This window comes from Eulemur rufifrons, chromosome 21, assembly GCF_041146395.1.
Source record: "Eulemur rufifrons isolate Redbay chromosome 21, OSU_ERuf_1, whole genome shotgun sequence".
Lineage (NCBI taxonomy): Eukaryota > Metazoa > Chordata > Mammalia > Primates > Lemuridae > Eulemur > Eulemur rufifrons.
In genome coordinates this window covers 23,764,038-23,779,040 of record NC_091003.1, presented here as the reverse complement: position 1 = coordinate 23,779,040, position 15,003 = coordinate 23,764,038, and the positions used below count along the sequence as shown (strand labels likewise).

General features: G+C 51.3%; 1 gene segment (V, D, J or C); it reads left to right on the top strand.

Moving 5' to 3' along the window:
* The first annotated feature begins 14,275 nt into the window (after window positions 1-14,275).
* On the top strand, window positions 14,276-14,765 carry LOC138401652 (immunoglobulin lambda variable 1-40-like). The segment is given in 2 exon segments: window positions 14,276-14,321; window positions 14,431-14,765. Coding segments are annotated over 2 exon segments (381 nt in total).
* Window positions 14,766-15,003: the final 238 nt, after the last annotated feature.

Sequence of the window (15,003 nt, the reverse complement as noted above, 5' to 3'; positions counted from 1 at the left end):
TGAGACTCCTGCCCCGGCCACACTTACTTTTACAAGGCGCCACAGGGACTCAGGTGAAGTTACCTACATTATGGCTTCGGGTTAGGCAATTTGACGCTGGCTCTACTTACTGGCAGTGAGACCAGGGTCATGCTACCCTCTCCGACTCTTGCTGGGGGGAGTCGTTGGCCCCCTGGAGCCTGGTAGCCCAAGTCTCTACCACCGATGAAACGGAGGTAGAGCTCTCCCGTCCTGCCCTGCTCACTCTGGCTGGACACGAGGACCGGGCAATGTATATCCAACACACATCAATCATATGAGCTCTGTCCCTAAACGGCACCCTGCGGGGTTCGGTTTTCACAACGTATGAAAACAGCCTGTTTTCACAGGGGGCGTCCAGGCCTCCTTGGGGCTGGGGCTTTGGTGCCTGTGTTTGCTGATGGGGACTCAGCAGCTGCGACCTCCCCTGGCTGGGCAGAGTCTCCTGCTCAGAGGTCCGTGGAAGGTCCCAGCAGCTGCTTCCTCCCTGGTCCTCCCATGGAGTCCGCTCTGCGTCTCACCCACCAACCTCATTGGTTTAAATAATGAAAACTCTCAAACTGTAGCTTGTGTTCATCGTTGTGCAAAGGCGGCCAGGAGAGGAGCCGAATTCATGGAAAGGCCCCTCCTCTTTTGGTCAAGAAGATAAAAGCAGCCCCGCATGACAGAGCTCAGCCTGGGGTGACAGCAGGGCAGTGCCCACCGGGGCCTGGACCCGCCCCCCTCTTCGTGCTCCTCTCTCACTGCACAGGTGAGGCTACATCCTTTGAGACCCTAAACAGTCCCCCAGGCTCTGTCAGTTCACCTGGCTCAGACCCTCAGGCAGCCTGACTCTGGCCCCTGCCCCATCATTCGTGAGTGTCTGTGTTTGCAGGTTCCCTGTCCCAGCCTGTGCTGACCCAGCCGTCCTCCCTCCCTGCAGCCCCGGGGGCATCGGCCAGACTCACCTGCACCCTGAGCAGTGGCTTCAGTGTTGGTGACTTCTGGATACGCTGGTACCAGCAAAAGCCAGGGAGCCCTCCCCAGAATCTCCTGAGATACTATTCAGAGTCAGAGAAGCACCAGGGCTCCGGGGTCCCCAGCCGCTTCTTTGGATCCAAAGATGCCTCGGCCAATGCATGGATCCTGCACATCTCTGGGCTGCAGCCTGAGGACGAGGCTGACTATTACTGTTTGATATGGCAGGACAGTGCTAATGCTTACACAGTGCTCCAGACTCAAAGGGAAGTGAGACAAAAACCTCCTTTACACTCTCCTGGCCTGGTGCAGTCACCCCTCCTGGTGGCTCTGAGCAAGTCTAGCTCAGGGAGTGACTTCTGTTGTCACATCTTCAACCAACATGCCATTTTCTATGAACTGTTAGATCTCAAAGTGTCATAATCATTCAACTTTTAGACAGGTAAAACATTCTTATCCTACTCAGGTTTTCATAGGCAAAAAAAAAGAAAGAAAGAAAGAAAAAAGCTTCATTAGAGTTAAAAAGATCTCAGTGGAGACATTGGAAGAGACAAAAATACATTGGTTCCACCCATGCCCTGCTCAGGGTCTAGGAGGGACTGAGGGATGCTACTGGTTCAAATGCTTCGAACTGGACTTTGTGACACAATATCCGCAAACAGAAATAATTTTTGTTCTATGCACTAGTAATGAACCATCAAACATTATTAAGCAAAATCAATAATATTTATAGTGTATGAATGTGAAATATTAAAGATAAATTTGAGAAAATTAAAAATCTTATACACTGAAAACTACAAATTATTGAAAGAGAAATGAGGAGAAATCAACAAATAAATAGATAATTTCACTTTGTGATTCACACACCGAATGTGGTTAGGAAAACAATTTTTGCCAAATTGAGCAATCTACTGCTGGTACCAACATTCTCCTGGTAGTAAAATAAATAAACAAAGCAGATGTCACTTAGAAACACATATATTATTCAGAAAAGGTTACCAAATGTACTTAAGTAACAGATGATAAGAAGTGCACACCATGCCAAATGGAGGTCATTACAAGTTGGTTCACTATGCAAAGGTCAGCCAATACAATCCACCATATTTATAGGCCAAAGAACAACCACATGACCTCATCAATCAATACAGAAACAGCATTTGATAAAATTCAATGTCCATTCATGACCAACAAAATGTTCAGATTTGGATAAATAGAGGGAGAAACCCTTAAACTTGATAAAGAAACCACATACCAGCTGTCTCACAGTGCAGATGAAGAGGGGATACTGACAGCGTTGCCCTGAGCTGGGGCACGAGGTAAGCAGGTCCACTCTCAGCACTGCAGGTGAGCACAGCACCAGTACAGACCCACATCCCTGAGAAATGCAGATGCAAAATACTCAACCAAATGCCAGCAAATGGAATCCAAGAGTACATAAAAAAATAATTCACCATGATCAAGTAGGGTCCAGCACAGAGATGCAAGGATGTTTCAGCATGTGTGAGGTGATAAATGTGATTCACCATAAAAACAGAACCAAAAACAAAAGCCATATTATAATCTCAATGGATGCATTCGATCCAGCAACTTCATTATTGGGAATCTACACAAAGGGAAAAAATAATTACATGAAAAAGACACTTGCCTTTGTGTGTTTATTGCAGCACGGTTCACAATTACAAAGGTACAGAGTCAACTTAAGTGCCCATTGACCCAGGGCTGGATAAACAAAATGTGACAGACACACACATACACAAACACACACACACACACACACTCTGTGGAATACTATTCACCCATAAAGAAGAATGAAATAATGCCATTTGCAACAACTTGGTTAGACTTGGTGGCCATTATTCTAAGTTACTCAGAAAAAAACAAACAAAAACAGATACTGCATGTTCTCACGTATAGGTGGGAGCTAAGCTATGGGTATGCATGGCCATACACAGTGACACGAGGGTCACTGGACACTCAGAAGGGTGGAGAGGGGTCATACATAGTGACACAAGGGTCACTGGACACTCAGAAGGATGGAGAGTGGAATAAGGTTCAGGATAAAAAGTTATCTATTAGGTATAATGTACACAATTTAGGTGATGGGTCTACCTGAACCTCATATTTCACTACTACACAACAAATCCACATAATAAAACACCACTTGTATCCCTTAAATCTATTTAAATAATAAATATATATATGAAACAAGTATAAATTTTAAACAAAATGCCCATGACACAATAAAAAAAATTGCCAAGAACCATAAAAATCACAACTTGAAAAGGAAAAGACAATCCACAGACACCAACACTGAGACAACTTAGTGTTGAAATTATATGAGAGATATTGAAATCAGCATCATGGAATCATTTTGATGAGCAATTTCAGATATTCTTGAAACAAATGGAAAAGGAGCAAATCTCAGAAAAAAGTAGAAGTCATTAAAACAAACCAATGGAAATTATAGAACTAAAAAAAAAATAAAACTTAAAAAAAATATATATAAAACTCTCTGGATGAACCCGAGAACAAGTAACAAGGAAAACATCAGGCCTTAGGGAAGATGTTCAACACTAGAGAAAGTACAGACAAAGGTTATCACAGCCCAGCAGGGGGAGCTGTGGATCTTCTCAGAGCTCAGCAAGGCCTGATAATCCCCCATGGTTCTCATGCATGGTCCCTGGGCCCCTGCTCAGCAGCCTGAGTTAGTGGTGACCCCAGGTGCTTCCTCCCAAGGGGCAAGCTCAGAGCTCACACCAGCCCAGCCTCCCGGACCGAGGAGCTGCCCTCTGGGCTGAGCATTCAGAATCGGTGGTGCAGGTGGTGTTGGTAAAGGGCTCGTGTTCTCAGAAGGCACCGCTCACACACAGGCCCTACTACCAGGGAGCTGAGGAGGAGATAAAAGAACATTCCAAGCCCAGCAGCAGCTGTGGGTCCTGGGGATCTTTGGAAAGTCCACACCATGGCCTGGACTCTTCTCCTCCTCTTCCTCCTCTTCCTCCCTACCCCCTGCCCAGGTTCATCTCCATGAAACCAGCCTCTGCAGGGATTTCTCTGCTTTTGTTCCTCATTCCTAACATGGGTCTATTTTTCTTTCATACATCATCCCTCAGGTTTTGGTGACTCAGGAGTCCTCACTGACAATATCCCCCAAGGGACAGTCATTCTCACCTGTGGCTCCACAAATGGCCACTATCCATGCTGGGCCCAGCAGAAGCATGGCCAAGTCCCCAGGACATCGATTTATGATACAAACAGCAAACACTCCTGGACGCCCACCCCGTCGCCAGTCTCCCTCGCTGGAGGCAAAGCCACCCTGACAGGGCTGAGGACACTGCATGCCGCACTGCAGTGGAGCTCAGCACAGTGAGAGACGGAGATAAGAAACCAAGACATAACCTGCTTTTGACTGAGCCTGGTACAAATATGATCATGTGATATGAAGATCACATGACCAGAAACCAGAGCCCCCAGGGCAGCCTGAATGTTGACTCTACTTAGAAAGGTGAATGGCAGTGTCTGAAATGATTCACATCCACATTTTCGCCTTATAGTGGAGCATATTTGTGGAAGATTTGGAATAAATTGGCCCACAGAAAGTAGAGTTGAATCATTCTGCCTTCCACAAAAGAACAGTAACAGTAGGATCAGATGTAAAGGCTAAGGTCTAACAAATCTCCAATGATGTTCTTATTGCAAACTAATGGTGAAGGGAAGAAATGCTCTTTTTGAATATTAAAAAAAAGTTTATATTATTGGGCTTTATTCTCATGCAGTACAAGTGCATTGCATAATTTTAAGTTTAAAAATTATAGTTTATTTAGAAAAGGATTCTTCTCTAATGTAATGTAAAAATATTTCACCCCAAGAAGATACACTGAAGTCCTAACTCCCAGTACTGTGGAATGGTATCTAATTTTGAGAAATAATGCCATTGTAGAAGTAACTGTTACTAGATAAAAAGAGGTCATATTGGGTTAGAGTGGTCTCCTGACGCAATGTGCTTGGTCTTCTTATGAGAATATGGCCCTGTGAAGACAGGGGACACAGAGATGACAACATGTGAAGATGGGGGCAGACACTGGACTTACGCAGCTGCAAGCCAACAGACAGGAATGATTGGAGGTGAACCACCAGCAGCCAAAGACAGGAAGGAATCTTCCCCTAGAGGTGTGAGATGAACATGGCTGTCCCTGTGATTTTGGAGGAGCAGCCTGCAGAGCTGTGGGACCACCCATTCCTGTTGGGTTAGACCCCCAGGCTGTGGTGCACTGTGACAGCAGTCCTGGGAAGTCAATGCACCAAACAATCAGCGTAACAATATTCCTCATTTGAATGCATTTCCTTCACCTTTGCCCTCCATTGTCCGCAATCACAGTTTTCAAAGTCAGAAACATGAACACAAATAATGAAATAAAATTTGTACTCATATTTCTAACTTTTAAAACTGTGATTGCCATGTAAGGTTAATATAAAGAACTCCTGTTTCTTAAAAATACATAAATACACAAGCACTGCTCAATATTATCAAGATTATAAGCACTAATGCAAAATTATAGCTTTTCTATAATTCCACTTGTTCACTGGTATAACATGTGAAGAGGGGAAGATAATCTGTTATTACTAAAACACTTACAGTCCTCTCTGTGAATTTGTGAGCTCAGGGGGAGACGCCCGCTATATTCAAAAGCCCCAGGCCGGGAGCGGTGGCTCACGCCTGTAATCCTAGCACTCTGGGAGGCCGAGGCAGGTGGATCCTTTGAGCTCAGGAGTTCGAGACCAGCCTGAGCAAGAGTGAGACCCCGTCTCTACTAAAAATAGAAAGAAATTATCTGGCCAACTAAAATATATATAGAAAAAATTAGCCGGGCATGGTGGCACATGCCTGTAGTCCCCGCTACCCGGGAGGCTGAGGCAGGAGAATTGCTTGAGTCCAGGAGTCTGAGGTTGCTGTGAGCTGGGCTGATGCCACAGAACTCACTCTAGCCCGGGCAACAGAGCAAGACTCTGTCTCAAAAAAAAAAAAAAAAAAAAGCCCCGAGTGCACCATGCCTGGTGCATCGTGCACAGAATGGGACACAGGAGGGCAGTTGGCTGGGCACACTGGCAGGTAGCAGAGCAGACCGAGGCCTGAGGAACATCCATCACCAAACCCTCCAGCACCTTCCTGCCTGTGTCAGATCAGAGCTCCTCAGACGTGCACGTGCACAGGCATCATCTGGGATCCTGTAACGTGTGGACTCAGGAGTGTGGAGTGAGAAAGAGTTTGGCTCTGCCACCCCAGCTAGAGTGCAGTGGCGTCATCATAGCTCACTGGAACCTCAAACTCCTGGGCTATAGTGATCCTCCTGCCTCAGCCTCCTGAGTAGCTGGGACTACAGGCGCCACCATGGCCAGCTGTTGTTTTCCATTTTTAGTAGAGATGAAGTCTCACTCTTGCTCAAGGTGGTCTCAAACACCTGAGCTCAAGCTATCCTCCCTCCTAAGCCTCCCAGAGTGCTAGGATTACAGATATGAGCCACTGCACCTGGTCTCCTATGTGTTTTAATATGACAAAATTCATAAGAATGATGGAAAGTTAAGAAGGGAAGGCATTAGCTGACAAACACCAAGGAGAAATCTCGCTCAGAGGGAACTGAAAAATTCTGATAAAAGATGAACCCCTCCACCCAGGCAGGGAGAGAATCAGACAAAATAGTTGAAACGCTGGAAGAGGCTCTACTTTCTGTAAGAAATGAAACAGGAATGAAAGCAAACACACCCCAAATATCCTCCCACCTGACCCCCTGTCTGGATCTTGCCCAATGTCCCCACCGGATTCTCCTCCAGTCCGTTCTACAGTGTGAACCATCCTCACCCTCCCCTTCCTGTCTCTGATTCCTGACTTCCCTTCCCAAATTTTTCATCTCCCTGCCTTTCCTACAGCCCCCTTCTGCCCTGTGACCTTCTCCATTTATCAGCAAGGTCTTTATCTCAGAGGAGTTGTGGATATTTTTTCATATCTTTCCTTAGAAGTTGTCATTCACATCTTCTCTTCTTTCTTTGAGCTCCGTAGCCTGTTATGTCTGAAGAAGCTCTAAGTCCACATCTTCCCTTTTTTAACCACATTGACACCTATTTCTTACACTTCCTGGGCCTCTTTTCATTTGTGATGAATCCAGTGAGTGACCCAGCGTCCTCACTTACCCTCCCAGACACTCCCCACTCTGTCCCTGGGCATGACCTCCTGAGGAACCAAGGAGGGAGAGAGAAGCTGTCTTTGGGAGCAGCCTGGGAAGCGGGTTCCTAGTTGATCTGCCCTTATTCTCAGCTCAGGACTTTGTATTTCAGGCTCAGTTTGTAGATGAGTCGTCCCTTCCCCTGAGGCCACCTTGTTAATGGGGTGAGTTGTGTGTCCTGTTCCCACCGAGGAGGAAGAGAAAACTAAGGACTGAGACAAGGTGGGAGCTTCCCAGAGAAGGGGCCTGACTCTGCCCTTGTGCAGGGAGGGGGCAGTGGTCAAGACCCTGGTGGGGGCAGGAGCCTCTGTCAGGACCCCCTGGCATCTGGTCACAGAGGTACTGCACCTGGTCCTGGGCAGCAGGGGGCACTGTGGGCCTGACACTAAGGGCTCTGTGTGGCTCAGCTGGGAAACCAGGCACTTGACCTTGGTCTCTACTCAGAGCTCATTGGTGCCAGAAGGTGGGTCCTCTCTGGGCACCCGGGGAGACTTGCACCAGGCCCAGCCCAGGCCCCCCTCCCAGTAATGACACCCTGTCACTGGGGCTGTACACAGGCCCAGGGCAGGCGTGGTGGGCAGGGGAGGAGCAGCACATTTGCATGCAGGGCCCCCTCCCTCCTCTGGGGCTGGAGGGTGGATAAGAGACACCTGCAGCGTGGCAGCCTCAGCACAGCTCTGGGGTGTCTGCACCATGGCCTGGGCCCCACTCCTCCTCCTCACCCTCCTCCTTCACTGCACAGGTCAGGACGGTCCTCAGCATCCTGACCCCCAGCTCACTGACACCACCTCCCAGACCCATGCCACACTGTCCTTCCCTCTTGTCCTTCCTCCACGACATAATGTGTGTCTGTGTTTCTAGGGTCCCTCTCCCAGCCTGTGCTGACTCAGTCACCCTCTGCATCTGCCTCCCTGGGAGCCTCGGTCAAGCTCACCTGCACCCTGAGCAGTGGATACAGCAACTATGACATTGCGTGGCATCAGCAGCAGCCGGGGAAGGCCCCTCGGTACTTGATGTATGTTTACAGTGGTGGAAGCCACAGCAAGGGGGACGGGATCCCCGATCGCTTCTCGGGCTCCAGCTCCGGGGTTAACCGCTACTTAACCATCTCCAACATCCAGTCTGAGGACGAGGCTGACTATTACTGTCAGACCTGGGACGGTGGTAATAATCACAGTGACACAGGCAGATGAGGAAGTGGGACAAAAACCTCAGCCTGCTCAGGGATTTGTTCTGTGAAGATTTTCAAATTTTAAAATATGTTAAACGTATACAAACTTGAAAGCACTTTGTGGTTTCAAATATTTCTACTCTTAATTTCCCTTCAATGTTTCTGAAGTCTCAGGAAAACTAAAAATGAAAATAAAAGTCCTGATGATGACACTGAAATTTTGCCTCCTTATCCATGTGGAGCTTTTTTTTTTTTTCCCCTTGAAAGGAGGCAAATGATCCCTTTTTAGCCCATATCTTGTTCAGGGCCTGAGAACCAACCCAGAATGGGGACAGTCCCCTACAGCATGGACTCTGCTCTTCCAGGGATCAGAGCGGAGACATCCCCCTCCCTCAACAGTCACGTGTGCTCAGGGCTGTCCAGGGCCCCCTGTGTCACAGGGACCAGGAAGTGAGATGCAAAATGCTGCCTGAGGACACAGGTCAGGGAGGGGTTCCAGGCACAGAGCTGGCCTGGCTCCCCTGCTGCTGCTGGAACCTGCAGCTGTCAGGTCTAGGTAGAGGGTAACTGTGGAGGCAACTGTGTCCCTGAGACCAGCAAAGCTCCCAGTGGGAGGTGACAGGGGGAGGGCGGACCCCACCACTGCTGGGAAATGCTGAGCCTGCCCCAGGGGAGTCGGGGGAAGTAGGTGCCATGAATGTGACTTTCCACCAGCTCATCCCTCTCAGGACCACGGGGACCCCACGGGTGGGTTTTCCTGAGCCCACGGGCACTGACTTGTGTCCTCTCCTCTCCTGCCCCACTGGGGCTTCTCAATGGTCCAGGCTGTGATGTGGGATCTGAAGGACACCAGGGAGCAGAAACTCACCAAGATATGCAGGTGTCATCCCCCCTGCAGCTTGTGATGTGCCCAGGTCCCAACGTCACCTTATACTACACAGGGAGCTGCAGAGACATTGGGGGCGACCATGGAAACTGGCACCGAGGGTTCCAGAAAGAAAGCCAGAGTTTGTGACCTAGGACAGGAGTGATGGACCCTCAGGGGTCCCAGCCTGATTCTCTGTGTTAACACAGCACCTTGACACCACTGGGCTCCAGGCTTAGGGACAGGCTAATCATCATCGTCACAGCTGAATATAACCAGATGCCACCAGGTGCTCCCATCCATGGGAGAGTGAGGCAAGGATCTGCCCTCCATGCCGCCATCAAATCCATCTCTCCCCTGTCCCTGCCTGTGACCAACACCTGCTCAGGTCTGATGTCACCTCTGCCCCCAGAAGGTCTGATGCTCTTAACGTGGCTAATCTTTAAGATGTCAATGGCAATAGCACCTTCTCTGACTGGCATCCAAGCACGAAGGGAATATTTCTCTCCAGAGGCTATAAGAGCACCCACATGTGTGGTGGGGGCCTCTTGGGGAGCAGACGGTGCTAGACACAGACGCCCAGGATCCCTGTTTGGTCCCTTAGATGTTCCCTGCACCTGGCTGAGGCTTTGGGGATCTTTCCCGAGCTCTGTACCCTTAGGGAAGCTGGGTCCTCTGTATGCTCAGAGGGTGTCCCCAGGGAGCCCCTGGATTCGCAGGTGCAGGAGGAGACCTCCTTGTAAGGAGATGGCTCAGGGCCCAGCACTGCTTCCCTTCCCGACTTTAATCCCATGAGCCTTATTCTTTCCCCTCTCTGGTTCTTTGGTTGGGATGAGGCTGGAATGCACCTCAGTTCCCTGGGGACTAGAGGGATGAAAATCATAGCCCACAGAAAGCTGTCACCTTGTCTAGCAGCATTTGCCAAGAGCCACCAGGGGAGTTGCTCTCTGCTCTTTACTCTTTCCTGCACCATGGTGTGTTCCTGGACCCTGGGCTCTTGTGCCTCATCCAGGTCCCCAGTCCCTCCATGCTCCATGGGTGACCAGGGGCTGTGGGGTGGGAGTGGCCATTGCCTGATGGGTAGACAGTTTCTGTTTGCGATTATCAGAACACACTTCCAATAGTCTTTGAAGACAACATCTCCATCCCCACATCTGCTCCTCAGGAACTGGATGTGACAGTGCAGTCTGACACGTAAGGGCACACAGTCTCATCATTCTGAGAGGCTCTGAGTGGCCTAGGGTAGGTGCAGAAGCTCAGCCTTGGGCGGCCCAAGCCCAGCTGTCCTGTCCAGGGCTGAGCTGTCTGCAGTGTGAGTTTCCTGGAGGGACATCCTCAGGGAGGCTGAGACCCCAGGATTATGCAGAAAAGCAAACTGTAGTGAGCAGGGGGTGGTCTGCGGAGGAGGTTGGAGGATAGGCGTGGGGCCTCCTGTGGTAACAGGGGTGCACAATGAAGAAGACACTGTTCTTTCTGACCGTAAGAGGGAGGACACATGGGGCCTAGAGCCATGAAAAATAGGAGACCTGCAGGACCTGGGTCCTGGAGCTGAAGTGGGCCTGGGCCTGTCCCTGAGTGTCCCTGGAGAAGATCACATGACATCCATGTTCTGTGTGCTCTGTCCATGGCTCCCTGTCCTACCTGCTGTCCCACCCAGAGCCTCTGAGGTGTGCAGGTCACACCCTTCCCAATGATGTCCCTCCCAGCACCAGCTCCCAGGAGCAGGTCACACCCAGCCCTGAGTGGGGCTGCACAGCCCAGTGGAGAAGTACAGATGGTAAAAGGCCATGTTCGCCCTGTGTGTGGGTGGGTGAGGAGTGGACCTTGGGGAGCAGAGCTCATAAGTGCTCCCCATGCCTGGATTCCTCCCTTTCCCTCCTCCCTCCCTCTGCTCACTGAGGCTCAGCCCAGGTGAGGACTCAGGGCTGCCTGAGGGCCCTGTACAGCCCAGGGCCTCTGTCCCAGCACTGTCCCCACACTCTGCAGGGCTGTCTCTGAGATGGCAGGAGCCTTTGCTCCCCGTGCCCACAGCGTGACTAGAGGATGCTGGTCCCCACGTACAGGGTGCTGATCACCGCTCAGTGCCCAGGGAGGAGGGAGAAAGCTCAGGACCCAGGAGGCTCCCGCCAAAGGGCTCAGCGGCCTCCTCTCCCTCAAAGTCACACTCAGTGTCTGTACCACTGTTCAATTTATGTCTGGGATTGGCAGATATTGAGTATTTATACTCTTCTTCTCATTCTGCAATGCAGGTCAGCAAGAGCCTGATTGGAAGAGGGGGTCCCAGAGGGAGCGGCTGGGCCCAAGGACAGCTCGTGGCCATCTGGGGAGCAGGCTCTGCTCTGCCTGGGAGGAGGAAGAGGCAGCAGCTCCTGGTGCCCTGGAGGGAGGTGCTCCCTGTCCCCACTGGGCTTCCTGCTCTGTGTACCCAGAGGCGGCCCCTCAGGGAGGCTGAGCTCCCAGGACTGTCCTGTAAACCGCACAGGACGCTGGGCGGGGGGAGGAGGCCGTGTGCAGACCTGAGACTGAGGTGTGTTGGGGCAGGGACACTGCCCAGCTCCATCCTTTTGGGGGAGGAAAAGTGCACAGTGGATCAGACAGGACACATGGGTGTGTCTACGCCCTGGGCAGCAGGGGGCGCTGTGGCCTGTCCCTGAGACCTGTGCTGTGGGTCCCAGCTGGGGGCCCCACCTCGCCCTGGTCTGGAGCCCTCTGTCCCCTGCTCACTGGGCCAGCAGCTGTGTCCTCACTGGTCCCTGGGAAGCCACAGAACAGCCCTGCCCAGACCCACCCCTCCCAGGGTCAGCTTTCCAGGCAGGGGTCAGGGACAGGGCTCAGGGTGAAGCAGTGACAGCCAGGGGGTGACTGGATGCATGAAGGGTCTCTCTCTACCCCTGGACAGCCAGCGGGGATTAGAGGGTCTTGGGCCAGGTGTCAGGCTGGGGATGAAGGACCAGGGATCCCGGGTGTGTCTCTGTCCACTGACCCACCCCCTCACTCTGTCTGCCCCGAAGTTCAGGGTCCTGGACCCAGTCTGTGCTGATGTGACCGTCGGCAGCACCCAGCGTGTGGGGCAGGCGGCCCCCGTTTCCTTCCCTAGAAGCAGCAGCGATGCTGGCTGTGGGCATCTATTGATTTTATGTGATTTTATTCTGGTACCAGCAGCTCCCAGGCTGTGGTGACTCAGAAACACTTTTGTCAACAACTCCCTGCCCAGCAGGAGCTGGCCATGCTCCGATGGCCCATTTGGGTAGAGTCAATGGGGTTCAGTCACCAGCCAAACCTTCACCCCCAACCAGCATCAACAAGGCCGGACAAGGCAGTGCTGGCGTGAGCTGGTTATCTCCAATCTCCCGTGTGAGCTTGGCAGGACCCCGTGCAGACCCGAACTTGAACCCCCATCTCCAGCCATGATATGAATGACATGGGACCAGGCACAGCCAGTCAGCACCCCAGGACCCCACCCTGACCCCTGACTTGGGGGATCTCGACAGCCAGTGAGGAGCGGAGCTTTGACTCTCCCCTGGTGATGAGAACGCTGGACAGAGGGATGGATCAGGGTCACCGGCGCTACAGCTGTCCCCTCCCCTGCCTGGTGTCAGTGAGGCACAGCAGAGTCCAGTGGGCAGCTAATCTCCCAGCCCCTCTTGAAGGGGACTCGTCTGTGCAAGTCACTGCTCCCCTCTCCCCAGGAAGGTGTGAGCAGCCCTGGGCCGGCGAGAGTCAGGGCCCCGCTCTGCTGGGCAGTGGGGAGCTGAGCCGAGACCCCGGGCCGTTGTGCTTCGCCTGGGCAGGAGGGTCCCCTGACAACAGAGGGTTAAATAGGAGCCAGAGTCTCCTAATAGAACACCACAGTGTTTGGGGCACAAAAACTGTCACTTGTCTTATCAGGAACCAGAAAAATGACAACGTAAATGAAAGATGAAATCAGCACACGTGAACACTGTGATATTAACAGCTCAGACGCTGAAATGATGTCACAGAGGTTTGTAAAGCAACGACCATAAAAATCCCTTCCATGAGTAACTACGACCACTCTTTAAACAGAGAGGAGAAAATGTAAGAAAATTAAGATAGATAAACTCAAAACAAACAGAAATTAAAGAACTGAGGGATACAATTGATGGAATTTTAAAAAGAAATTTCAGGAGCGACTCAAGAGCCGGTAACATCTGAGAATCCGTCACTGGGGAAGGTTTTCCCACCACGTGAGAATAAAGTGAACATGAGGGAGTGAGGGACTGAAGAGCTAGGGACCTGGCTTGACCCGGGGAAAATCAAAGTGGACAATGTGGGACAAATACCTGCACATCACCCTGCACACGCGCACACTCACACACACACACACACACACACCAGGCTGGTGCATATGTAATACTTCCACAAGTTTTCTACTCAGCCACAAACTTTTGCTGATTTTTTGTTGCTTTAGCAATTGGAATTATCTTTTCTGCTGAGCTTTTTTCTTTTTATGTCAAAATAATATATACTGCATATTCTTTTTGGTGAGAAATTGTTAGAATGTTGTCATTTTTAAGAAGATTGACAGCACTCCTCAATCAGTACAAACCCTATTTTCTCCTAGCCTCGTGTATTGAAGGGTCATTCCTAATGGCGCTCAGAGATCAGGGTCATATGAGACTTGGGCAGTGGACAGAGCAGTGGGGAGACAGGGCTGGCCCTGGGACACTCTGGTCACCATGTCACACGATGGTGTGTCTGGCCTAGACACTAGGAGGTGCTTGGGGCCTGCTCCTGAGAGGTATGCAGTGATCAGAGCTGGGACAAGCCACCTGCCCTGCCTGGTGCCCTCTGCTCAGGGCACAGCTGTGACCTCCCCACCCCCTGGGACCACACAGCCTCGCCCCCGCCCACCCCTGACACCCTCAGGCACAGGGGCCTGACCAGGGCCCAGGGTGGGGGCAGAAATCTGGGGCTCATTTGCATGGAGGGAGCCTCCCCTCTCAGGGTATGAAGAGGGGAAGGACAGACCTGGGGAAGCTGCTTCAGCTGCGGGCACAGAAGGCAGCACTCGGGACAGTCTCCACCATGGCCTGGGCCCCTCTCCTCCTCACCCTCCTGGCTCACTGCACAGGTGACCTGAGTTAGGGCAGGGGAAGGGCCCTGGGAAGACCCTGGGGCCCTGGTCTGTCCTCATGTTTCCACACTGAGAATCACCCTGTCTGTGTCTCTCCCCCTTCCAGGTTCCTGGGCCCAGTCTGTGCTGACTCAGCCGCCCTCAGTGTCTGGAGCCCTGGGGCAGACTGTCACCATCTCCTGCACGGGCAGCAGCAGCAACATCGGGGGTAATTACGTGAGCTGGTACCAGCAGCTCCCAGGAACGGCCCCCAAACGCCTTATCTATGGTAATAGCAAGAGACCCTCGGGGGTCTCTGCCCGATTCTCTGGCTCCAAGTCTGGCAGCTGGGCTTCCCTGACCATCACGGGGCTCCAGGCTGAGGACGAGGCTGATTATTACTGCCAGTCCTATGACAGCAGCCTGGGTGCTCCACAGTGCTGCAGACACAGGGGGAACTGAGACAAAAAGCTGCCCCTGCTTTCTTGTGATCACTGTCATGACTGCCTGTGACAAAAGCCAGCAAAACATTGATTATGGACAATCCCTGGGCATTCACAACTGAAGATCTTCCTCTCAGAGCACAGACCTGTTTAAATCGTCAGGGACCTTCCAAAGCCAGTGACCTTGCCCGCTTTCATATTGTTTTTTGAATCATCTTTATTAAGATATATTATAATGTGTATATCATAAATTTCTC